Genomic DNA, 25,400 nt, shown 5'->3' with positions numbered 1-25,400 from the left:
AGGGCAGTGACTGTATCTTAAGTTTGTAGAATACAGACTGACCTGTCTGGAGGGTCCAGTTACTAGTTAACCTGTATTTCTGGCTACAAAAACACCATGAAGACAAAAAACACTCCATACAGCTCTGAGAAAATGTTGTTGAAGAGTATAAGTCAGAGGATGGATACTAAAAAATTCCAGGTCACTGAGCATCCCCTGGAGTTCAGCTAAATCCATCATAAAGAAATGGAAGAAATATGGCATGTGCAAATCTGCCTAGAGCAGACATCCTCACAAACTGACTGATCATGCATAAAGGAGACTAGTAAACGAGGACTTGCACCAATTTCCTGGATCTCTGTTCAATTAGGTCAGTCACTTTAAAGAGGTTGTACATTTATGCAATTATTTATTTTACAGTATATATTTTTTATTGATTTTATTGACATTACTTTGTTTTCACTTTAAGGTTAGGGTTTTTTTGTAGATTCTTGTAAGAAAAAAAATAATAAAACAGGCAAAACATTTAAATAACTTTCATCATTCCTACAATCTTTACTATGATTATATTAGTTATATTATCATTATTTTGCACACCTGAGCAGAGGAACAGTCTTATGTGGTGGTACAGTCACTTATCAATTAGGAGAATGGATCCCACCTTTTCTTCCTTCAGCTCTGAGGGAGTTTTTTCTTGTCACTGTTACTGGCTTTTTGCTTTGTGACCATGTCAGTTGTATACAGCACTAAACAAATGGAGGAAAACATCCAAGCGCACAATTTTAGTCATATCTTGTCAGAAAAAACTTAATTAAATTTAATAAAATGTAATTTCCAATCTTCTATAAGGCATTCTGGATGTTAATTTTAGATCCAGCAATTGCAAAGTTTGGCTTTTTGAACTCATAATAAAAATGTTGGCATTTGAAACCTACAAATTTATTCCTAATAATTTATTTCATATAAGTTGTTGTAATTAAATTGGTTTTATGTCTTTGGGAACAATGAATCTGGCTTTTACATGGATATGTATATTGTGGGGAAAGTGCCCCCCCCCCCTTTTTGTTTTTGGTTTTATTCTGTCATGTTGATTCACTAAGTTGGACTTCTCTGCTGTTGCTTAGATTTCAAGTTTTAGAGATTTACTTTAGTAAAAAAGGGATCCAACAGGAAAAGAACAGAACCTAATAAATTTTTGTTCTTATGCTGATAGATGATGATGCATGACGGATGCAGATTCATGCCCAGCTGTGCTGAAGAGCTGCAACCTTGTAAAACATGAACCAATGCCTCACAAAGGAACAAATAAATGTTCAAAGAAGGGAAAAACATTTAAAAAGCATTAGTTTATGCATGGGTCCAATCAGCGGCCAGATAGTAAAAAAAAAGGTTAAAGGGGGTTGGTGGATTTAACAGACTGTGGGGGAGGGTATAAATACCTACGCTTATTTACTACAAAACCGTGTTCAGATAGATCTCACGTCATACTGTAGTTACACTGACTAAACTGAAGTGTTGTTTATTGAGGGCTGTAGTAGTACAATAGATTGTGTGTTTCAAATATATCACACACTCTTTAGCAAATCTCACTGACATTAAGAGGTGGAATTCCTTGCATCCCTTCTCAAATCAAGCCCTGGATCTAATGCATTAATTTCTGGTGACTAAGGGCGTTTGCTTCCATGACAGACTGGTAGACTATTAATGTATTAATATGTGCACTATATAGATATTTATTTGTATACATTTGTTACAGCCTCAAAACATTTTGCTGTGCAAAATATTGTTATATTGCATATACAACTAATCCATATGAATTCGTGAAAAATAATTAACATCCTAACCTACAGAAATCCAGAGTTCCTGTTATGAGCATGATCCCAACTACAGACACATGCATGACTTCAGAGGTCTCATCAATCTACCTGACTGACTGGATGTTTGCAAAGCTACTAGCTGACAGATGATTAGAGCCTTGAGGAACCATTGAAGGTTCTTTAAGTTGAAACTGGAGGAACATTTTAAGGTTTTATTAGGAACCTTCAAAATAAAAATCTCTTCTTGAAGGTTTCTCAAAGTATCTTTAAGCAGTTTGTTCACACTCCAAATGTTCCTCGAGGATCTTGTCCTTTTAACGGTGTGCGAGTGTGAAGAGTGTGGGTTCTTTAGACCTTTAAAGGGTCTTTACACTTACACACCAAAACTGGGTTTTCTATGGAACCCTTTTGTAAGAGTGTACCTCAGTATTGTCAGTACTGTTATTTGTATTTCTGCTGACAGGTGCTGAGCGTACCGCAGTGCTGTAGGGGTGTAGATTTATGAGCTGCTACTTCTATACTCTGGTAATATTCTGAAAAGGCACTTATAGCATCTCTTCACAGAGGAAGCAGTGCTTGTATCTGAGTGTGGGTTTAGGCTACTCACCTTTTACTACTACTACTACCACTGCTGTTTCTGCTCAACACCTATTTGTTTAGGTCGACCGCCATCTTGTGGTGATGCTACTGTAACGAGCAGCTCAGAGCAGCTTTATTGACATTCCTTCAAACGCCGCATAACGTCTACTCATCCCGGTGCACAGCTCAGGAGTGCAGCCATACAACCTGAACAGAGAATATCTGGCCATTGTTAATTCATATTAATTTGACTTAACATGGAAATAGGAAGTCACAAAACACCAGTAAAGTTCAATAAAGCGGTGGAAAACTTGAAGCAGAGAGGGGACATGATTCACTCTAACCATTAGAAACCTTAAACCTGCAGTGTGTGAAGAATGCTTTAATAATAACGTGTATGTGTTTCTTTGTGTAGGTTAAAATGGTCAGTTTCTGTGTACGTGCAGGCAGAAAAGCAGACGGCAACGCTCGGTGCGGCCGCTAGAGCTCTCGAGCGCCCTGAACGCAGGCTGCCTGCCTGCCTGCCTGTGTTTACCGCCTCGAGTGGAAGTGGGGCCGGCGGGCCTGGCACTGCGCTCCCCTCACATTTCACCCCACAAACCACCGATGTGCGCGTCGTGAGCGGGATTACAAGGCGAGGCATTTAATTAGCTATCGGACGGTGGTAAGTACGAGCGAAAACGGTGCCGATTCGACGTCTTTCTCGGCGTCGGGAGCACAAAACAAATCCGCTCCCAACTGCCTGGTTTTGTCTCGAAGCGAGGGAGGAATATCAACATGGCGTCCGCTCAGCTCAGCTCAGCTGCCGACCAGAATGCCTTGCTGTCTGTTCACAGCCGTTCTCCTCCGCAGATCTTAATGTTCGCCACCGCGGACCCGTGTTTTCGGCCTTACATGTTCTCCAAATCGCTCTTAAGTCTTTGTCTGGGTTGGTTCGTCCTCATGGGCGCTGCGAGCAGCGTAGCCGCCGTTGTTTCTCACTGCCACTCGGATTATGTCGCTCTGAGAGGGGAATGGATCTTCGTGTTGTCGTTGTTGTAACTGCTAGCTAATAAACATGTAATTTTGTTCACATGTAGCCCAGCAGCAGCAGTCCGTCCGTGCGCTCATTTGATCATTTACTTTGTTTTGTCCTCACCTGCTTCTACATTCCTGTACTCACTTTGCGGATCACATGAGTGGGTCTGGACGGTGTACAGTAGCCCTGTTGAAAAAAGCTCTAGCTAGGTTTATTCATAACGACAGTACTGTGTCTTTCTTTCACATCGATGTATTCTCCTTCCCTTTCTACCAGTAACTTGGTGGGTTTACGTGTTTGAAGCCTCCACATTGCCCAATCAGTTTGATTAACACTGAGATTCGAGCAGACCTAGTAGTTTTTGTGCTGTCTCTTTCCTGCCATACACGTTTGAAGCATTTTAGGACTTGGTCATATTTGGTAGACTGCAGCAGTGCAGTATAGCTGAATATGGTCTGTATTATGTTCTGTTTTTGGACAGTGGACCAGTTAGATCATGCACCATATTGTAATCATAATCTGACACCTGTATGAGCCACATTTTGTTATTTGTTCTCCATTGCAGCTGGATGGACTTTCCTAATCATCTTCACCACCACCACCACAGAACTACAGATTATCCATTAGTCATTAAAACTCTATATTTGATGTGCTTTATTAGGTATATAGTTTAGTGGTGGTTGTAACATAGTAGGTAACCTCATTTCTCATGTCTTTGCCAGGGCAAGCACAACACACTATACCTAGAATAATCGTTGGAAAATACCACTTATGTAATCTGAATAAACTGTAAGTCACTCTACACAAGAGTATCTTTCCGGTGTCATGAATGTACATTAATATGCTGTGTTATCCAACTTTTGCACTGGCCTATAAAAATGGACAAGATAATCAAGGCAATTGTGTCACACTGTAATCTAAATTGACATTGTTTAAGTGTGACGTACAGGGACGTTCAGATTTCCCTCCTTTACTTTTGACAGTAGATAGGGTCATTTAGAGTGGCTTGATGTAAAATACTCTGTTGTAACTTATAGACTGATTTCTGTCACAGCTATTTTATTTACTATCCAAAATGGGCCTACCTGTGTCTTCTATATGTGTTACTATTTTATTAGATACTACAGTAAAACTAAAGTAAAGCATTGGCTCATGTATCAGGTAACACATCAGGAACCATTTCTTGTTTTAACTTTCTATAATAACTTTGAGGCATTTAACACTTCAGATGTGTAGTTCCTGTCATCACATTTGTGAGCACTTTAGACTCAGCACATTTCACACCAAACCACTCTGAATGACTGTTTTGACTTTTGAATTCTTTTGAAAAGTCATTGAAATTGTTCTTTAGCATTGATGGTGCGTTTTGGTCGTTGGCTCAGTTTTAGTGATAGAGCGATTTATTGCTAGGTAAAGCAATATTATACTACAGTGTTGAGTTCCTGTGTCTCCCTGAGTGATGGGTGGCATTAGAAGTTGCTCAATTTTACGATTTTGTTTCTCTGCGGATGCAGAAGTGTTGGCTGTCCTCTCCAAACTGGGACTGTTGTAGTATTTTTAAGCAGCTTAGAAGAATGTTGGCTTTAACCAGTATGCATTTGTTCTTTTTTTGTGGGGAATGCCGTCTAAGGTTAGTCAAAGTTAAGAGACCTTTTGTTCTTCCAGCAGCTCCTGTGTAGGCTCCCCTGATTTTCACCACTGTAAAGCTAAGCTTGGTGTTCCTCCAAAGCTAACAAAAACACAGTGGACATGAACAGTGCTGTTGAGTAAAATGCTCCCTAACAGGAAATTAATTTCTAGTTTCAGTGGATAACTGGCAGTTGATTGTCATTTAGAACCATATGAAATTAATAAGGGAGAAGTTTCAAATAATAGAATGAAAAAAATAAATATGTTCAAGCTTTGACAGCATGTACTGCAAGCCGACACTAATAAAAAGTAACAGTACAGAATGCAATAGTTTTTCTGGGGTTTTGGGAATAAATTTTGGTTTTGCCAGAAGATATCTGCCAGAACTGCCAAAACATGTACTTTGTCAAAATTGTTCTTGTCAGTGCCTTGGACAAGTGCAGCATAAAATCATCAGTATTTTAGTAGATATCTTGCAAATAGCTGTCAGAAATATGCTGTTTGCAGCCAAGTAGCAGATTAGAGAAGTTTTTACAGTCACAGACACAAATCTCAGCCACAATGATCCATTTTCAAGTGTGATTATCTGCAAGAAAACATGCTTTTCCTTCATAGTCCCTGTGTGCAAGCTGACTGATAGTGTCTTGAACCTGGTAATGGTTTTTAACACATGCATTAATGTATGTTGTTGTGCTGCAGGTTGGAACAGGCAGACATGTCGCGGGTGGTGAAGAAAAGGCAGGCCGACCCCAAAGTTGTCCAGTATGTGTGGTCAGGGATCGAAGTCATTCGTAACCAGAAGCAGATCGCAAATATGGACAGGATCTCAAAGTAAGCCCACATTGTAAATTTGAATTTACAATTTCTTGTCTCAAGCTACATGTGAGAATTGGAACGGGATATATGAGCTTGGTCTGTTCTGGTGTTTTGCTGCAGGTATTTAAGCCGTGTATACGGCATGCACCCGAAAGAAACGGCCAGGCAGCTGGTGCTTGCGGTGAAAGACGGCCTAGTGGTGGAAACCCTCACTGTGGGCTGCAAAGGGTCCAAGGCAGGGGTTGAACAGGAGGGCTACTGGCTGCCGGGGGATGAGATGGTAAGCTCACGAGTTGCACTCTAGCATGGACTGGTTAATGAACTGGTTTCCCAGATCCTGAGGAAGTCTAGTCCTAGATGGGTGATTGTTTTTAATGGTGCATTTCTATTGGCTCTGCAGTCCAAGACTAGACTTACATTTTGGTTTGGGAAACTAACCCATAATGTTGAAGATTGAGGGTTTGCATGGCATTGTATTTGAAGATTAGAACAGATAAAAACAAATGTACAGATTCTAACCTTTCATACGTAGTATACATAGACCCTAATTTAGGGCAATCTAATGTATGTCTGTAGGTGCTCTATTTGCAGTCATGAACAAAAACGTTGTTGTTTATAAAGCTATTAGTGTAACAACCACAAGCTACTGGAAAATGTATTTAAACATTTTCCAATGCCTCTAATAGAAGTTACTTGTATTCTGCTTGTTTCAGGTTTTAATGTTGTTGCTATTTCTCTTATTAGTTATTTTATTAAATATATACTCAGTTGAAATTGATGTTTAAAAGTGATGCTATCATCACTGCGCAACATATTGGTTACGTACACAGTATCTAAATACATCTTTCACTTAATTTCTTCATACTTTGGTAGTTGTGGTATTACCTACCACAAACTGTCATTTCTGGTAACATTTTTTGTTAATTTATAGTTCATTTATATACACTAGAGTCTTGCTTTCAGGGCTGGAGAGACAGTAATGTTTCAGTTTTTTCTTCAGTAGCCAGTGAGATTCCTCTCCTGCGTGAGAGGCTGGTTTTAGGGCAGTCTGTGTTTGTTAGACTAGGCCTCAGAGAGCTAAGGCTGTATTTGTTACCCCTAAAGCAAGAATCATAGTACTTGTGAGGTTCTCCTTAAAGAACTACTGCTAATTCTATGTTCACCCAGTGGTCTATGGTATAGTTTACATCCCCAGCTACTCATCAGACACTTCACATATATTTAAAGTTCTAACGCTAAAGCCCAGTGGCTGCAGTCAGATTTAGGATTTTAAGCAATGTTTTCTGGATCACTTGCAATCACAGGAGCAGATGTCTGAGGGAAGCAAGGTAGGCTGACATTAATTTGCTGTGATTTCTACTTACTAACTCAATTTTCCCTGTAGTTGGTAGTTTGTGTAGCCTGTGCACGGTGCAGCATTTGAACTGAATATAGCTTTTTGCCAAAACAATGCAAAAAAATTGGTCATGTTCTTAAAATTAATGATACTGAATCCTCACACAAGCAGCCATCATAACTGAGGATAACAGTTTATTGCAATAATTAAATAATATAAAATTGCTGTTAAACCATTTGTTAGTTACTGCAATCCTTAAGCTTCATTGAGCTTCAAAGTTGTTCTGTGCGCAGTCAACCTTGTGAAATCTGTTTTGTCACTTAATGCACAGTAGTTGTGATCTCTTTATACAAGCTAGCTCTTTGAATCTTCAAAAACTCTCCTTGCCCCAGATGCATACACACCACTGTGGTTTCACAGAACTTTGGGTAATTTTACTAAGCAGGACTTTTCAGAAATGTGGATAGATGATTTTGAGCCCAAAGTGCAGATTGTCTTATAGTATTGTCCCTTGAAGCTTCTTTGGGACAGGTTTGATGTTTTTTACTTAAATTGTCCAGTTTTACAAAATTTAATTTCAGAAACAAAATTTATTTTTTGGCCAGTTAACCTTAGCCAAAAATCAAGCTTGTTCAATAGAAAAACTAAAGGACATTGTTATTGGATAGTCTTCAATTTGGGCTCGAATTATTCAACTGAAACTGAACTGAAAATACTGCTTTGTAAAATTTCTCTCATTTATTCATCTTTTCAAAACATACCCTCAGCAGCCTCTTCCAAGAGCAGTATATCTCCAAACACCGATGGAAACGCAGGCCAGAAGCTGAGTGAGCACTGCTCTCGCCAGAGATCTCACCCTTAAGTGTTCCAGCTAAACATCCACACACCTTTTCTGTATTGCTGCCAGAATAGTACAGTGTGATGTGTGCACTGTTTGGAGACGTTTCGGCTGCAGGTCACCTTTCCTACCCTGAAAGTGCTGAAAGCAAATTGGACAGCAACCATGCATAGCTGATGTGCTGGCAATAGCAGAAAATAGGGTTTTTGTGTTACTGGTGTGTGTGGTGGTGATGCTGGTGGTGAGTCTCTTTGAAATGGGGATACTTTGAGTTGGTTTGTTTGTTGTTTTTTTAGTGCGATAAGCAACAGTGGAGTCATTCCAAAGGCAATTGTGTGAAAATGTGATGAATGTGAATGTGGCATGTGAGAATGTGATTGAGATTCAGAATATCTGTAATGGTTTGGGTTTGATTTACATGGTCATATTAACCTGAACATTTAGCAAATGTATACATTTATATTAAGAATTTAACAAAATAATTAAATTGCTGTGATTGACATACTATTTATTTCAGTTTTTTATTTAAACCTTCAGTTCAGGTCTTCAGTGTGAGATACTGACCATTTAAATTGAATCTGTGTTAAATAACCATAAATATTGTGCAAAGTGAATTGTGAAGCAACTACACAGCGAACATAAATGACTGTGATGTAGCTGGCCCAGTCCTCCACTTCATCTGGGGGCGGAGCTTGTGCAGTCTGCCGGTCCGCAGGGCGGGGCTGGGCGGAGGGCGATGCGCATCACTGTTCTGTGTGTGTTGCAGGACTGGGAGGCAGAGAGCCATGACTGGTACTGCTTTGAGTGTCATCTGCCCGGCGATGTGCTGGAGTGTGACGGTTGCTTCCGCGTCTATCATCTACGCTGTCTCTCCGAGGAGCACCGGCCCAGGGACACCACCTCCCACTGGCAGTGCACTATCTGCAGGGTAGGGACACTCATGCACACATGGCAGGCTGTGCAAAAGAGTGTGTGCGGAAATTTTTCATTCTTTTCATTTCACCTTAAACTCAACCATCGCTAAAAAGAATCTTGGTCAAGTGAACTGAATCACCTTGTAAAGATGAATAGTATCAAAAGGGTTGGACCAGAAACGGTTCCTGGTATTATACAAGGCCTTAAATCCTTCATAACAGTTCCCAGAAACCTTGACGTCCATCACACTGTGATGGAAAACATCTGTAGAGAATACAGGTTGAGCTGTGCTGATAATGAAGCAAACATTTCCAGATTATTCAGATTATGAATTAGCAAATCTGCTGTATAGAGAATTACATATACTGTTGTCTGTAAAGCATGTGGAAATTTTTTTAAAACCATTCAAATGACCGAGTGACTTGTCTCTGTGAATGCCATCGTGTAGCTCACAGATTTTGATATGTGATGTTGAGTAGTTTGATTTTTGGTGAGCCAGTAAACCTCTTAGATATAAAGTGATACATGAGAACCTTAGAAACATCAGTGGTCTTAGCAACTAACTTTTATGTTTTGTCTTTGTGTTTGTCAGCAGGGTAGTAAAAGGAAAAACTTTGGCAAACAGGAAATGGCCACCTACCTGAAGTTCATTCTTGCACGTATGAAAGAAAGAGTACGTTTAAAGTATTCCTCTCAGTATATTTAAGATTTTTGACCTCATCTAATGGGCTTCACCCACAGAACACTGCACATATTCTTATGTAAATCTCTCTTTTTATGTTCCTCAGGCAGTCGACCTGCACAAGAGAGGTAAAGAAACAAAGCAGCCCATGTACAGGAGGCTGATCCACACAGCGCTGGATGTGGACAACATTCAAGAGGTGAGCGTGATTGGCTAGACTGAAGTGTGCCAAATCAATGGAACATTTCAGGTAGAAAATGAACTCCTGTTCTGTTAGATGTCAGACTCCAGTATTTTCATTCAGGTATCAGATAGTAAAGTGTTTGCGAACAAGTGAAAACATTCACTAACAGCAATGAAAGCTGAAAATGAAAAGGTATAATAATTTTCAAATGTTTCTTAAAAGCAAGTATTTAGTTTGACAACCTAATAAAAGGTGGACTTGAATTTTACAGTTTAAATAAAGTATATAAACAAGATGTATGTGTAGTTTTCCTGTGCTTTACAGAAGGGATTTGCAGAATTTAAGATCATGTTTTGGAACACAGACAGGCAGTAACAGTTTTTGTTGGGATTTAAAAGTTTTTGTTGGGATTTGTGCTGTTGAATTTTTGTGGCACGTTTTGGAGTATGTATTGTTTCTTTTTGACAAATTCATGTTTTGGCTCCAGCTTTAACTAGGGATGAGTAAGGTTATATGCAGATATGCAGATGTCTAAGTGTATTTGTTTACCTAATCAGGTGTATGAGTATGGTTATGTTGGAGTGGAAGATTAAAGAATCTTGCACACCTGTACAGATGTTCTTTTCTTTTCTGTAAATATATTTTTCAGCTCTTTATTACCTTTATTACCTTTAGTACTTTCTACTTTTTTAAATTTATCCCCTACCCTATTTATTGTTTAGTGTCATTTTCCTTTAGTTTAAGACTGTGTTCTGTGTTTCTTTGTTACTTGTCATACGTGTTGCTCTCACCAAGACAAATTCCTTGTATGGGTAACATACTTGGTGAAATAAAGAGATTCTGATTCTGATTCTGATTCTGATATTTTGTAATTGTATTAATGCAATGTCATATTTAGGCACGATAGGAACATCGAAGTGGGGCTTAGATGTTAGTTATCATCCTGACGGTGATCGTGTAATATTTAAAAATGTCAACTGAAATTTAGGTGCGATTATCTCTTATGCCTGCTGTAAAAACATGGTACCCCTTTTGTATTTGATGGTTTTATTTATTTGCTTTTTTTCAGAACAATATAAAATCATTTTTTCTGATGAGAAATTCAAATACTGTTTGGACTATATCCAAACAGCAAAAATAGGTAAATCGTCTATCCCTGGGCCTAATCTAACATGCAGCCAGTTGTGGGCTTTTGCAACTTCCACATATTAAAGCCAAATGTATCATTCTGAGATTGAATGTAAATTCGATAGAAGGTATTTCATACAGTGGTTTTTGTTGTGTCCTTTTCAACCTGCAGAACATCTCAGAGGGAAAGTACAAGAACTTTGAGGAGTTCAAAGCAGATGCTCAGCTTATCGTTCACAACACAGCTATTCTGCACGGAGGTTAGACTAATTATGTTGGGATGCTGGGAATACTTTATGTAATGATGGGTGTGTTGATTGCTTACTCCTGGTGTTTTATTTCCCTACAGCTCATAGTGATCAGACTGAAATAGCCAGACTTCTCTACAATGACACATGCCATGAGGTAAGAATTCAAATGGAAGCGTTGTTTGAGATGTTGTTGCTGTCATGCAAAAACCCTGTATCTTTAAAATTGCTGCTTTACAGGAAAAGGCTAAAACATTCTTAACGTTCAGTGGAAGTCAACATGTTTAATTCCAAATCATTTTCAAACATTACTATCGGCCCATTCATTGTAACATTTTGACACATTTTTACATTGTCAAAGTGCAAATCGCTAAAATAAACAAGGCTTGCGTGACCGTAATTATATGTATTAAGTAATTCATTTTTGAAAGTGAATTTTTCAAGGCAGATCTTTATTCAGTCTTCAATTTTTATTCAGAATGTTGTGTGGTCCCGGATCAGTCTGGTGCGTGCTGCATTGTGGGTGGGAAATTGACTAATTTCCTGTGTGATGTTCTCTTGCAGTTGAACGAGCTACTGTTGTGTAGAAACTGCTTTCATCTATCCAATGCTCGACCTGACAACTGGTTTTGTTACCCATGTGTAAGTACTCAACTAACTATGTGGACCCTTAGTGAAAATGTGGGCTAGTTTCCATGCTACCTTGTCCAACATAAGCTGTTTCCTGTTACCTTATGTTTTCTGTTATGAGTGAATGCTTCTTTCTTTTCAGTCACCCAATCATGAACTTGTTTGGGCCAGAATGAAGGGATTTGGCTACTGGCCTGCAAAAGTGATGCAGAGAGAGGGTACCCAGGTGGACGTGCGCTTCTTCGGTCACCAGCATCAGAGGTAAACTGCAACTTTTACACTGTCTGTCTCACAGATGCCAAAATATTGAATAAAATACGAATTAGCATTTTTATGATTTTATACTGCAATCAACATAAGTTGGATTTCTGTGTGAGATCTGGATTAGGATTGCATATTATAAATTGTCATAGTAGGATAGTATAATTTAGCTCTGCAGTTTAGATATGCATTTGATGGAAAGCAGACACCATTTTTCACTACAGCTTTTCTCTAGATGCTCACAGATGTGTTGTGCCAGACAAACTTTGTTTCTTGCTGGCCTTAAATTGATGCCCATGTGCTGTGTGTGCTCCAGGGCCTGGATCCCATCAGACAACATCCAAGAGATTTCGGTAAGCGTACAGCAGCTGCAGGTGAAACGCAGTGCAGGCTGGAAGAAGGCCTGTGAAGAGCTGGAGCTGCACCAGCGCTTCCTACGCGAAGGCCGCACCTGGAAGGGTCGGCCAGAGGAGCGCCCAGAGCGACAGGATGAGCGGCAGGATGAGGCTGAATCCAGCATTTCCTCCACCAGTAATGAGCAGGTGAGCAACACTGTTACGCTGTAGCTGCGGCCTGTGCTTGCTGTAATTTTGAAGATGCAAGAACAAATTTCTGATTTAACAGGTTGCAGAGCAATAACTGTATACTGTGTAACAGCTTAACAATTTACACGTGTATGAGGTTAAACAGGCTAATGATGTAACTGCTGCACAAAAGCATTAAAGAAGAATCAATTTACACAGTTTGTCCTGAATACAGATGTGTCTGCAGTTTGCTCCTTCAGTTTTGCAGTAAAGCTCTGATGTGTCTAAAAAGTCATGGAAGCTTATTTCCTACCAATGTGTCTAAATCATATTATCATACATTTGCTACATCAGGTTTAGTAATCTCAAATAGACTTTTCTGACACCAACCAAAGTGTGAGGGTGGACATTTCATGCATATTTAATGTTTAAATTTGTAAGGCATTAATTAACAAATCGTACTGAAATTTTTCTCAGGTATCATCCTATGCACTAAACGCACCAGAAAAGCACAAAAATGTCCATGTTTTAGTCATTTTTTTCTTCTTTACAAAAAAAGACAACGTTGACCTGTACAGTGTTCATTATTTTCTCATTACCAACTACACATATATGTTGTTGTGCCATTTAGTCCAAGGGTAACCAGGAGCCCAAAGCCAAGAAGAGCCGTCGTTCTCAAGCACCTGAGCCCAAAGAGGAGGTAAATGTTCCTTCATAATGTCTCAGCTACGACATTGAGCTTTTTTTTAAAACATTATATCAGTGAGGGTAGCACTTGTCTCCTTACTCTTGTTCTGTCCCAGCAGGAGCACGAGCCGGAGGTGGAAGCGGTGAGCTCCAGTCAAGAGATCCCTACCACTACGCCCCACCAGCCTGAGCGCATGTCCGTATCCACACAGACCAAAAAGTCCAACTCATCTTCATCATCTTCTTCCTCGCCTTCGCCCCGCATGCTACACCGCGGCACACAGACTGTCAACGAGGGCAGCTGCCAGAACATGTGCCACGACAAGTACACCAAAATCTTCAGTGATGTCAAGGAAATGATGAAGGTTGAGAACAAGCGGGAGACAGAGCGGCAGCTTAAAGAGGCTCTTGACAAGGTAAGGGCATTTCCGAACACAAGTTTGACTGGTTTGTTATGGATTGTAGAAACCTGATTGTTGAAATAAGCACTAATGTAGGGCAAATTATTGTCTTTTTTCTTTTCTTTTCTTTTTTTAATCACATTTTCCAGTTCCCTTAAAACTAGCGGTAGGAATTGAGATTGTTAGCAGTGAGGCTGCAGTGGAAAAACCTTTACAATAGTGGGCAACTGGAGCACTTGCTGAGAGGCCAGGTTTAGCATGTGGCCTCTAGTTTTGAGACTATAAGGTTTTGACTATAAGGTTTTGTGTTAATGGATGTCCACACAACACGTTACAGCTATCCTACCTGTGTTGTTCAGTGATTCCATGACCTCAGTTCTGGTCTCGTAGAGTGTAAGGATCTGTGTCAATAAGATATCTTCGCCATGCTGCTGATAACCGTGGATCTTGCCGATTTTGTGGGCAGTAAAATTTGTGATAGAGTTTGTAATTTGCTTCGCCCTTTCCAAGATGGGTGGAAGCTTTACCATCTCTTGGTTCTATGGTTGGCAGCAATAAAAAACGCCTGGTTGTAGTTTTTCCCAGCGTGAGCCAAAGTTCTTCTATACGCCTAAGCATTTAATGCAGAGGGTGTCTGTCAGATTTCTTGCTCATCTATCTTATGTCTCTGTTATGTGCATGCTACAGACTGTCTGGACTTCCAAGATCTGCCATTTGTACTCTGTCAGCATTGCGTTATCAAGTAACATTTAGAAAATGTTGAATCAAAAAAGAATATGATTTTGTATGAGTTGTAACATTTATATGCTTTCAGACAAATCGCAGTACACTACAGGAAACATAGGCAGCGATAGGGTTTCTGTTTTTTTCCTTTTCAGAAGAAATTGCTTCTCTTGTAGATGGAATTCTAAATGATCAATGGATGATCAATGATCAATGGCGAAAAATGGACCCCATTAAATAAATAATAGTTTAACCAGTAAGTTAACTGAAATAATTGGTATCTAGAGATGGGCATTATGGCAAAACTATCTTGTGATACTTGAAAACATGCATGTTTTGTAATTCTGCTTTTTGTAATTTAATCAATTGACTTTAATAAAATGTAATAAATTGCCCCCAAAAAAGTTTTTTTTGTTTTTTTGTTTTTTTTTGTTTATTTATTTATTTTTATTTAGGATAATACATCTTTAACAAAAAAATCTCTGGTTTTGCTCTTTGTAATGAAACACAAATTTGAAACAAGAATTTTATCAGTAAAGTTCTGTGACAAAGCACAATGAGATATTGTCCTATTTTCTACTGTTAGTTTCGGGCCTAGAAAGCATACAGCGATTCCTTGATGTGTGGATATTAGTAGTCCTGCATATGGATTTGTTTCATGATTTTGTATTATTCGAATCACACATGCTTAAGCAGTGCAAAGTAACAAATTCCTTGTGTGTGTGAACATACTTGGCCAGTAAATCTGATTCTGATTCTATTTTAAAGTTACAGTTAAAGTCATATTATCAGTAAAAGACTTTCTTGGAAGAATTAGTTCCATTATTGGCATTCATATCGGAGCACCTCTGGTGATGTTCTGCATGTTTTAATCTCCCTACAAAGCTGCGAAGTGAGATGGAGGAGGAGAAGAGACAAGCAGTGAGTAAAGCAGTGGCCAGCACTCAGGCCGAGATGGAGCGCAAATGCAAGCAAGTGAAGGACAAGTGCAAAGAGGAGCTGATGGAGGAGATGAAGAAAATGGTGAGCCAGCACAAGCAACTCATCTCGCAGACCAAGAAGAAGCAGTGGGTGAGTGAACTAATGCAGCGTCGGATACAAGATAGTTCAGTCCCTAATCACATCTTATCAGGGATATTTTACATGGGTGACATGTTTGTAAAGGAAAGGTTCAGCTGTGGTAAAATGAAGTGTCAAAGCTACGTTTTAGGTCAGTGAATTTTCTATTTTTCTTTTAGAAGAAAAGAGTTTCTATAACCACTCATTTATGTAAATATATCTGGAGTTTGTGTAGAAGTGCCAGATGGGAAATCTACAAATCTAGCAAGAACAGCATGCACACACTCTGTTGTCAGCTATGTTTCGTCTTGTAGAGCAGTTGAGTGATTGAGTGATCGTTATAACCTATTTTTAAACATTCATTGTAACTGAAATGCTTTAATTGAACTTTTATTTTGTTTCCACAATAATAATAATAATAATAATGCTAGTAGTAGTAGTATCAGTGAGCTTTATTGCTCATTAAAACTTAGAACTGAGATGCTGCTGTTTGCTCGCTCACTCTGTGGCTCCCTCTGTCTGTCAGTGCTATAACTGCGAAGAAGAGGCCATGTATCACTGCTGCTGGAACACCTCCTACTGCTCCATCAAGTGCCAGCAGGAGCACTGGCACGCCGACCACAAACGCACCTGTCGCAGGAAGAGATGAGCCGCAGCCAGTTGCAGCACACCCTCTTACCTCCACCCATCTAACATGCCACGCTATTGGATGATTTTATTTTTTTGTTTTTGTTTTTGTTTTTGTTTTTTCTCCCTCTCACCCCCCTCCCCCAGTCCCTGGAATCGGATGTTTTAAAGCAGCGTTTCAAACCCACGTGGAGGACTTCTCCTATCCAGGTCTGACAGATACGGGCAGGGCAGAGGAGAGACTTTTCTGTTTGGATTTTACCGTTTTACTTTGGTTCTGTAAATCTCTTTTATTTGCTGTAAAATGAAAAGAGCCTTGCTTGCCTACAAACTAACTGAAATGTGAAGTAATAACCTTTTTAAACATGTGATTCTTAATCACTTGCCATGTAGATATTTTGACTTTTTATATCAGCGGATGGTGTTGGCCTCCTGCATTGATTGACATTGGTGGTGTTTGCCTCTGCGCTTGGTTTTTATTGATGGTTGTGATGTATCATCTTTTGGGAACAGGGTTAAAGATGGCAGGTCGTTTCTGTCGGGGGGAAAAAATACAATCTCTTCCATTTATGAATATGCACATTTCATGTTACACTTTAAAATAGAAAGATGAATTTTTAATGAAAACAGATTATTTATGTGCTAATTTTGGGTCCATTTTCTGTAGCTAAAGCATTATAAATCTTTGCTGAGTGGGATCTTAGTGAGGTTTATGTGTGTGTGCGCGTGTGTGCGCGCGTGTGTGTGTGAGAAACACATCACCCATCCACCCCCCCCCCCCCACCCCCCTCGCTGTTTTCATATTACTTTGCTTGTGCACCCTAATGCTACCTATGTTGCTTCATTATGGTTGGAAAGAATAACTGTATGTCACTTCCCATATTTCATATTTCAACGTGATCAGAATCATGAGGTCAGTTTGTACAGATATCAGTGTAAATTATGCATTTTAAAAATGGATTTTTTTTTTAAGTTCTTATGAATAAAAAAAAAAAAAAAAAAAAAAAAAAACTAAAACAAACACCTCCCCTTGCCAGTTCTCACTCTAGACTAGGGAAGGAGCAGTGCAGGTGGGTTCTGAGAGCCTCAGAGTTCTGGTGTTGGACTGGTTTGGTTTACCAGTCCGAGCACAAGGTCGTGTGCGAGGGTAAACGTGTTTTGTCCCTTTTCTGAATCAGCAGGTGCTTTCTGAACCATGTATTTCGATGCACTTGAGTCCTCTTTCTCTTTCTCCCTGTCTCTCCACATCACTGTTGCACTACATGTAAATAACTGTCTGCCGCTAAACGTGACTATTTGATGAGGTTTGCACGTTAAGTAGCATTATGTATATTTCATGAATGCATTAACTGTGTTTGATAAACCAATCTGTTTTAAAAAAAAAAAAAAAAAAAAAAAAAAAGAAAGAAAAGTGCTATGGGCAACTGTTTCATTCCAGTGCGCATGAAAGTCGTTCTTACCCATTTGTTGCGTTTAGTCGCTGAATGCAGCTTTCTTTTCGTTTGTTTTCTAAGGTAATTAGAAGTCACTTTGTAATTGCGAACAACCTTTTTCTTTTTTTAATTTATGTGGGGGGAAACGAGTGACTACTGAAAGTACAGCCGCAGCCCAGCTGGCAGTCTGCACCAGGAGTAGTCATTCCTTTCGTATGTGCATACAGATTAATGTGATGTAAAAGTTCAAAGTCCTGCCCTTCCCAAGTGTCTCGGATCTAGAGATTCTCCACTTGCATTACAGTATGTAACAGTACTATGTATAAACAATAAACATATCATCAAGCGGTGATAGTGGCTTTGAAAATCTCTTTGCAGGCAAACAAATTTGTTGGGGTTTTGTTTTGTTTTTTAGGAGCGATTTTTCTTTCCTTTTTTTTTTTTTTTGCCTTTTTGAAGCCAATGCAAACTTAACAATGACAATTTTACCAATCAAAGCACTTTATTGCACCATATCTTGTGAAGGTAGGCCAAAGCAGGCTTCTATAAAAGTGTTATTTAATACTTTTAATTATGTGTACAAAACAGAATTTCAAACACACCTGCACCATACAAAATAATTGTTTTTTTTGTTTGTTTTTTTTTCTGTAACCAACAATATTTACACACACCATGCAGACTTTCTCACGTAGTAAGTCTAAGATTTCCAACAAAAGAGGGAAGGAACGTCACAGGTTGAAAGTTATGTGCACACTTTTTTTTTTTTCTTTTTTCCAAATGGGGAAAATGTTTTTCCATTTTTTTTTCGTATGGGAATGACAACATTAATGCTTCCGAATACATACATTAAGACCTCTTTTTCCTTCTTTTTTTTTTTTTTTAAAGAAAAACAAACAAATAAGAAATCTTTGCATTGTCACTCTGAAGTGTAAACCTGGTTCCCATACACAGTACAAACTCTTAATACACTTATGACAAAAAAAAAACAACCAAAAGCTTCAGATTATCGGTACTGGGGACGCCTGGACAGCACTGATATGATCCACACCTCGAGGATTAGCTACTCCGCGTTGGACGATGAAACCCTAAACAGTGTTCTGCAGCAGCAATAAGGCAGGAAAGGGCAAAGTTTTGCTGATTTCAGATGACTGCTATTGTTACGGCTTACAATTAAAAAAAGCACTCATGAGCCAATCATGATGTCCTTGTGTACGGTACAAGTAAATATTCATATACGTTTTTTTTCATTATTATTCTTCATCAACTGCTGTGTATTATTCACCTGCTTCTGTGTCAGGGTTGTATATTGCATATACCTGCAGTTCCTTGGCTGTACGGTTTGCCAGTTAGGTTGAAGAGTCTGAAAAGACTCAAGCAGGAACACAGCAAAGCAGGCGGGATTACGTTAACTTGCACGTCATGTTAAAGACAGGTCTGCAGAACGTTTCTCGGTCAGTTCGCCCTCTCTTGCTCTCTTCCTATAGGTGAGGATGTGTAAAAGCACTGATCGGTATGCAGCTGCTATACTAAGCTGTAATAAATAAAACTGTAACCTGCAGAAATGAAAGCTACAATGAAAACCAAAGAGTAAAAGGACAACATAAAAAGTGAAACAAGCGCAAAATACTGAACAACGTCAGAGGTTGTGCAGCAGTTCTGCCAAAGGTGTGACACTGTGTGTAAACAGAGCTCCAGGCACATGGTAAGAATTCTTATCCTAAGGGCGTTAAACACGATGCATCCATCAGATTTAAAATAAAGACATTTTGCCTCTTTCTTGCCTCTGTTTATGGCGACGTATTTATTTTTCTCACTTTCACTGTTGTGCGTGTTCAACGTTCATCAAACTTCTGTCTACAAACAGACACCATGCAAGTGGCAAGTACTGCATCGGAAACTTTTCATTGGTGACTCCTAGATCTTATTTTAATATATATATATATTTTATATTTATTTATTTATATATATATCATTTGTATATTTATATTTTTACATATACTTGATGTGACTATTCACTCAAGATGATACAATGCTTTTGTTTTATATTAGCAATATTATTTAATGAGGAAAACATTTCCAAATGTCTTCTCTCACACACTTCTAAAAAGAACAAAATAAATAATAACTATTTTCTGTACATAATTACACAATATCAGCTTGACTTTTGTGTTTACCTTCAGATTTGTACAATGATATTAAACATGTAATCGAAAAAGCAGGGGGCCTTTTGTTTTTTCGCTTCCTGCTGCGGGTCGGGACATTTACAAAGGTGAACGTAAAGAAAAGAAAGGAAAACTGGCAAATTGCTGGAGGACGGTTGCAATTATACATAAAAATGTAGCAATTGGTTTTGTACCTCTGTTAAATGATAGGACGAAAAAAGGTGTCCTGCATTGTTTCTCTATGTGTAACATTTCTCAACGAGTTACTCCAAATCAACAGGAAACATAAAATACACAGTTTCGCCACAGTATGTAGATATTTAAAAATCCTTCGCTCATGTAGGGTTGACTAAAAATGAGCAACGCTGCAATACCGTACATGAAAACAAAGCAACACACTCGTAAAAAGCAATATCCAAACGAGCAAAAGCAGCAGGAGCTCTTCTTCCATTCTGGAGAAAGACAGTCACTTCCTTTCTTCCAAAATGAAGTGCTTCACTTCTCTGTCTGTCAGAGTGCTCACATTTTTTAACCCATGAATTCTCTCACTGTCTGTATTTTCTCTCTTGATGAAGAGGACCCAGTCAGTCATTTGCAATCTGCAAACACAGAAATGCGCCCACTCTCGCGCGCACACACACACAGACACACTGGGGCTACATATTATAGGCCACGTAGATGGGGTCCAGCTGGTCGGCGAGGAAGCCGTCTCGCAGGTGCATTCTCTGCTTCTCTCCGCGGGAGTTAATGGGAATAACTCCGACGTCCACCACCACCACCACGCCGACGATCAAATAATGCTCCTCCAACACTGCGTTGGTCACTAACGGCACCAGGTCCAGTGCCTCCTGCTCTGAACCCTCCAGCTCCACCACCACCACCAGCAGGTTGGTCCAGGGGAACACCGCACTGCAGAAATACAACAGCCGCTCTCAGGACAGACTCATTTTTGAACTCTGTAATAAGCTGCTTTTAATTATTTTGGTGAAAAAAGTCAATTCTGAGACTAATCTATTAGTTGTAGTGTTGCTTGTGCATTCTGTGTTTTCCACATCAAACCAAATCATGATGAAATTAATAATTTCCTAACAAATCTAACAAATAAAAAGTCTTGTTTAGGGCTCTAAATCAGCGTATTTGTGAAGTTGCATGTTCCATCATGGTTCTTATTTGTGAACAAAGGTTTTGTTTTTTCTTGCCCTCCTCTTTTTTTGTGTGTGGAGGTTTGAGCAGGTTGATGCTGATAGTCTACTCTTTTTAAGCCAGGTTTATTATTGTTATTAAGGCAGAAACGAATATAAATGACTTCATAACGGTTCTTCTCTAGGGTCTATGGAACTACTGTTTATTATAGACGTTATCAGGGTGAAAAACTGAAGTATGAGCCAAAATACAGGACTTGAGGAGTTTATTTAGCTACAAAATCATCCTGATTAGGGGCTTTTGAAATGTCTGTGTAAGTGATGGCTAGAACCTACCACTCCATGATGCTCTTGTGTGCACGGATGACAGAGGTTTCGATGTCGATGGGGTGGTATCTCATTCCCCTCAGCTCCATGGCCTCATCCAGAGCACCCACCACATATAGCGCATCATGCCTCTCTGTGAACACATCACACATCATAAATCTCCAAAATGGCAACTTTGGGGCAGTGGTGGCTCAGCGGTTAGAGCGCCGGGATATCGATAACAGGGTTGTGGGTTCGATTCCCGGGCTCGGCAAGCTGCCACTGTTGGGCACTTGAGCAAGGCCCTTTACCCTCTCGGCTCCCCGGGCGCTGGAGTTGGCTGCCCACCGCTCTGGGTGTGTGTGTGTACTCACTGCCCCTAACACGTGTGTGTGTGTGAGTGTGTGTTCACTACCAGATGGGTTAAATGCGGAGGACACATTTCGCTGTACAGTCCACACTGTACAGTGACGAATACGTGCACCTTTATCCTTTATCCTTTAACTTTACAGGAGCATAAAAAAAACCTCAACTTTCAGTGGGTCAACGTAAAAAGATTTATTCCAAGTAATTTTTATAGCATTTCCATTCAGGAAATCTTCATACAATTAGATTCACATTATGTCAAAATGTTAATTAAGTGTATTAAGAAATGTTTATTTCCTGTTGAACATACTGTTATGGTTTACTTGCTGTTTGCCCTCTGCTCCCTTTATCATCACAAGACCCACAAAACTGCACAACTGCACAACTTGTCACTTCATTCTACAAGCACAGCCTGCACAGCAGCAGGTAAAAACGTCTTTGTCATGTAACACAGATCACCAAAAGCACACGAATGCGCTACAGATGTGAAAGGCAGAAGACGTAGAACATGTCTGAAAACCTGTGTGTTTGTGTGTGTGTGTCACGATGAAATTACCTCCACTAGCATCTGTCAGCTCAGTCCGACGCAGGAACCCCAAGTAGCCGGTGCGCGCCCACACAGTCTGTGTGTCGCCGAAGCTCAGGCGGGAGTTAAAGTGGTCAGACTGCAGAGCCTCGTCTCCGTACACGGTGAAGTAGCCACTGCCGTTATGACCGCTGTGCACCCAGATCTATAGCCAGAGAGCGGCAGACAGACAGAGAACACAGAGGAAACAGCAGTAAGGAAACAGTGAGCAGTACAGGCTTTAAAAAAGCAGCCACTGATTCTGTAGTTGCTTCCTCTAACATGGCACCTTCACTGCAAATGTTTCACTCACAAAAGATCCTTATCCGGGCAGTAAGTGTTTATTTGCTCAGTGATATTAATACTAGAAAAAATACAAATAACATTAATACAGAAATAAGTGGTTCATTAAAACATCTCCAAAGCTCTCCTAATAAAAGTCTAGCATTATTTAGAGTTTTAGTAAATCGGTGCTTAATGGTGGTAAATCAGAAGAGCTGCTGATGAAACTGAACACATCCATGCTGTGCTGGCTGGGGGCGTCAAGGAGAAATCTGGAAACGAGCTTTGTTCTTCAAATGAACTTTCTTCAAAAAGAAGAAGTTCTGAAAGTTTACTGTATTTACAGTGCATCCGGAAAGTATTCACAGCGCTTCACTTTTTCATCATTTTGTTAGGTTACAGCCTTATTCCAAATTGTATTAAATTAATCTCTTTCCTCAAAATTCTACACAAAATACCCCATTATGACCATGTGAAAAAAGTTTTCTTGAGAGTTCTGAAAATTTATTAAAAATAAAAAACTAAGAAATCACATTTACGTAAGTATTCACAGCCTTCGCCATGAAGCTCAAAATTGAGCTCAGGTGCATCCTGTTTCCACTGATCATCCTTGAGATGTTTCTACAGCTTAAATGGAGTCCCCCTGTGGTAAATCCAGTTGATTGGACATGATTTGGAAAGGCACACACCTGTCTATATAAGGTCCCACAGTTGACTGCATGTCAGAGCGCAAACACCAAGCATGAAGTCAAAGGAATTGTCTGTAGACCTCCGAGACAAAATAGTCTCGAGGCACAAATCTGGGGAAGGATACAGAAAAATTTCTGCTGCTTTGAAGGTCCCAATGAGCACAGTGGCCTCCATCATCCGTAAATGGAAGAAGTTTGGAACCACCAGGACTCTTCCTAGAGCTGGCCGGCCATCTAAATTGAGCGATCGGGGGAGAAGGGCCTTGGTCAGGGAGGTGACCAAGAACCCGATGGTCACTCTGTCAGAGCTCCAGCGTTCCTCCGTGGAGAGAGGAGAACCTTGCAGAAGGACAACCATCTCTGCAGCAATCCACCAATCAGGCCTGTATGGCAGAGTGGCCAGGCAAAAGCCACTCCTTAGTAAAAGGCACAAGGCAGCCCGTCTGGAATTTGCCAAAAGGCACCTGAAGGACTCTCAGACCATGAGAAACAAAATTCTCTGGTCTGATGAGACAAAGATTGAACTCTTTGGTGTGAATGCAAGGCGTCATGTTTGGAGGAAACCAGGCACTGCTCATCACAAGGCCAATACCATCCCTACAGTCAAGCATGGTGGTGGCAGCATCATGCTATGGGGATGTTTTTCAGCAGCAGGAACTGCCAGACTAGTCAGGATAGAGGGAAAGATGAATGCAGCAATGTACAGAGACATCCTGGATGAAAACCTACTCCATAGCGCTCTTGACCTCAGACTGGGGCGACGGTTCATTTTTCAGCAGGACAACGATCCGAAGCACACAGCCAAGATCTCAAAGGAGTGGCTTCAGGAGCACTCTGTGAATGTCCTGGAGTGGCCCAGCCAGAGCCCAGACTTGAATCCGATTGAACATCTCTGGAGAGATCTGAAAATGGCTGTGCACAGACGTCTCCCATCCAACCTGATGGAGCTTCAGAGGTACTGCAAAGAAGAATGGGCAAAACTGCCTAAAGAGAGGTGTGCCAAGCTTGTGGCATCATATTCAAAAAGACTTGAGGCTGTAGTTGCTGCCAAGGGTGGTTCTACAAAGTATTAAGCAAAGGCTGTGAATACTTATGTAAATATGATTTCTTTGTTTTTTATTTTTAATAAATTTTCAGAACTCTCAAGAAAACTTTTTTCACATGGTCATAATGGGGTATTTTGTGTAGAATTTTGAGGAAAGAGATTAATTTAATACAATTTGGAATAAGGCTGTAACCTAACAAAATGTGGAAAAAGTGAAGCGCTGTGAATACTTTCCGGATGCACTGTATGTTTACGTGCATCTGTTCTAATGTGCTCTGGTGTTTTTACAGGCAAAAATCATCTGTCTGTTGAGATAAATGGTCTGTGCTTGGGTGCCTTAAACCTCTGCTCACTACTGCACATAATAGAAAACTGCCTGTTTATTTAATAACATTGTTATAATTTGTTATAAAATGTAGTCGTTTAGCCAACACATGGACGAGGAAGGGGGGAATAATGAGGTGGCTAACAAACGCAGATTTGTACTGAAGTGTTAAAACAGTTCAATACCTCGCCAAGATGAGAATCTCCTAAAGGACCCTTGGTCTCCGGATTAGCGATGATGATTCGTACTCCAGGTAAAATCTGAAGAATATGGGAATTATCAGGTGTGGTAAAACAGTAAACCCACATAACAAAAAAATCTTTGCAAAATAAAGAGTAAAGTGGATACTACTACCTTTCCAGACTCCATCAGCGGCAGGCTGTGTGGAGAGCCTCGCTCAACAAGCCGCACTCTAAGAGGACAAAACACATAGTTCTGCTCATACTAGTCCCGAAAAATCGAATAAGTGTCAATAATCTCTGAAAGTGTACAGTACAGCTGTTCCTTAGAGAATCACAAATAAAGCAGTTATTTGTGAAGGAACCGAAGCAGTACACCCCTGAAAATGGGGGCTTTTTTGTACATGTTTTTGGAGAATCCATAGTTGAAGCGTTGTATTAGTTCACTGATGCCCATTGCTTGAAAATTTGTCTGCAGTTATTGTCCCATATTAGTCTTGCCAGTAAACTGTAATTAGAGTTCTGACTAAGCAGCCACAGCCTGCAATATCCCGTCCAATTAAAGACAACAAAAGAATCCGTCAGTGAAGCGGCCGTGTTCTCACAAACACACTTTAAATAACTGTTTCATTTTGTGGAGAATGCTGTAAAGATGATAAATGAGGGCAGGAGAGCAGTACTGAGTCACTGCTTTCACAACACTTCTGTTCCCCCTAGATGGCTACTGTGCCTTAAATGTGGCATAGACTGGAAATCTGTATTTACCTAGTTGAATAATGTATTTACATAGCTAAATAATGCATTTGCATAGTTAAATAATGAGAG

The 25,400-nt window shown here is 39.9% G+C and overlaps 2 protein-coding genes across 17 annotated transcripts in view; one reads left to right on the top strand and one right to left on the bottom strand.

Moving 5' to 3' along the window:
* Window positions 1-2,873: 2,873 nt before the first annotated feature.
* Window positions 2,874-18,404, top strand: zmynd11 (zinc finger, MYND-type containing 11). Of its 7 annotated transcripts, none has more exons than XM_072690697.1 (16): window positions 2,874-3,039; window positions 5,722-5,853; window positions 5,959-6,118; window positions 7,143-7,166; window positions 8,779-8,940; window positions 9,523-9,600; window positions 9,716-9,808; window positions 11,094-11,181; window positions 11,271-11,326; window positions 11,734-11,811; window positions 11,942-12,060; window positions 12,377-12,602; window positions 13,216-13,284; window positions 13,391-13,687; window positions 15,281-15,466; window positions 15,981-18,404. In XM_072690697.1, exons 2-16 carry the CDS (start codon window positions 5,738-5,740, stop codon window positions 16,101-16,103), a joined length of 1,875 nt encoding a protein of 624 aa, XP_072546798.1. In that variant the 5' UTR covers window positions 2,874-3,039; window positions 5,722-5,737; the 3' UTR covers window positions 16,104-18,404. The 7 variants fall into 7 exon arrangements, with proteins under 7 accessions (XP_072546798.1, XP_072546781.1, XP_072546791.1 ...); XM_072690680.1 differs by having other exon boundaries at window positions 13,388-13,687; XM_072690690.1 differs by having other exon boundaries at window positions 9,520-9,600.
* The window catches only part of dip2ca (disco-interacting protein 2 homolog Ca), a 149,018-nt gene continuing 141,615 nt past the window's right edge, over window positions 17,998-25,400 (bottom strand). For all 10 annotated transcript variants that reach the window (XM_072690605.1, XM_072690620.1, XM_072690613.1 and 7 more), the window contains 5 exons: window positions 24,751-24,808; window positions 24,582-24,656; window positions 22,047-22,221; window positions 21,155-21,278; window positions 17,998-20,585 (listed from right to left, as the gene is read on the bottom strand). In XM_072690605.1, coding sequence (XP_072546706.1) covers window positions 20,333-20,585; window positions 21,155-21,278; window positions 22,047-22,221; window positions 24,582-24,656; window positions 24,751-24,808 — 685 coding nt within the window. In that variant the 3' untranslated portion in view covers window positions 17,998-20,332. The remainder of the gene's footprint in view (window positions 20,586-21,154; window positions 21,279-22,046; window positions 22,222-24,581; window positions 24,657-24,750; window positions 24,809-25,400) is intronic.

This window comes from Salminus brasiliensis, chromosome 1, assembly GCF_030463535.1.
Source record: "Salminus brasiliensis chromosome 1, fSalBra1.hap2, whole genome shotgun sequence".
NCBI classification, from domain to species: domain Eukaryota; kingdom Metazoa; phylum Chordata; class Actinopteri; order Characiformes; family Bryconidae; genus Salminus; species Salminus brasiliensis.
The sequence above is the reverse complement of the archived record's forward strand: the minus strand, read 5'-3'. Positions and strand labels throughout refer to the sequence as shown.

Excerpts from the sequence above, each read along its gene's own strand:
- zmynd11 (XM_072690672.1), top strand. The coding sequence starts at position 5,738 with ATGTCGCGGGTGGTGAAGAAAAGGCAGGCCGACCCCAAAGTTGTCCAG. Across the intron at positions 8,941-9,519 it reads GGCAGTGCACTATCTGCAGG|CAGGGTAGTAAAAGGAAAAA; the intron begins GTAGGGACACTC and ends TGTGTTTGTCAG. Across the intron at positions 12,061-12,376 it reads TTCGGTCACCAGCATCAGAG|GGCCTGGATCCCATCAGACA; the intron begins GTAAACTGCAAC and ends TGTGTGCTCCAG.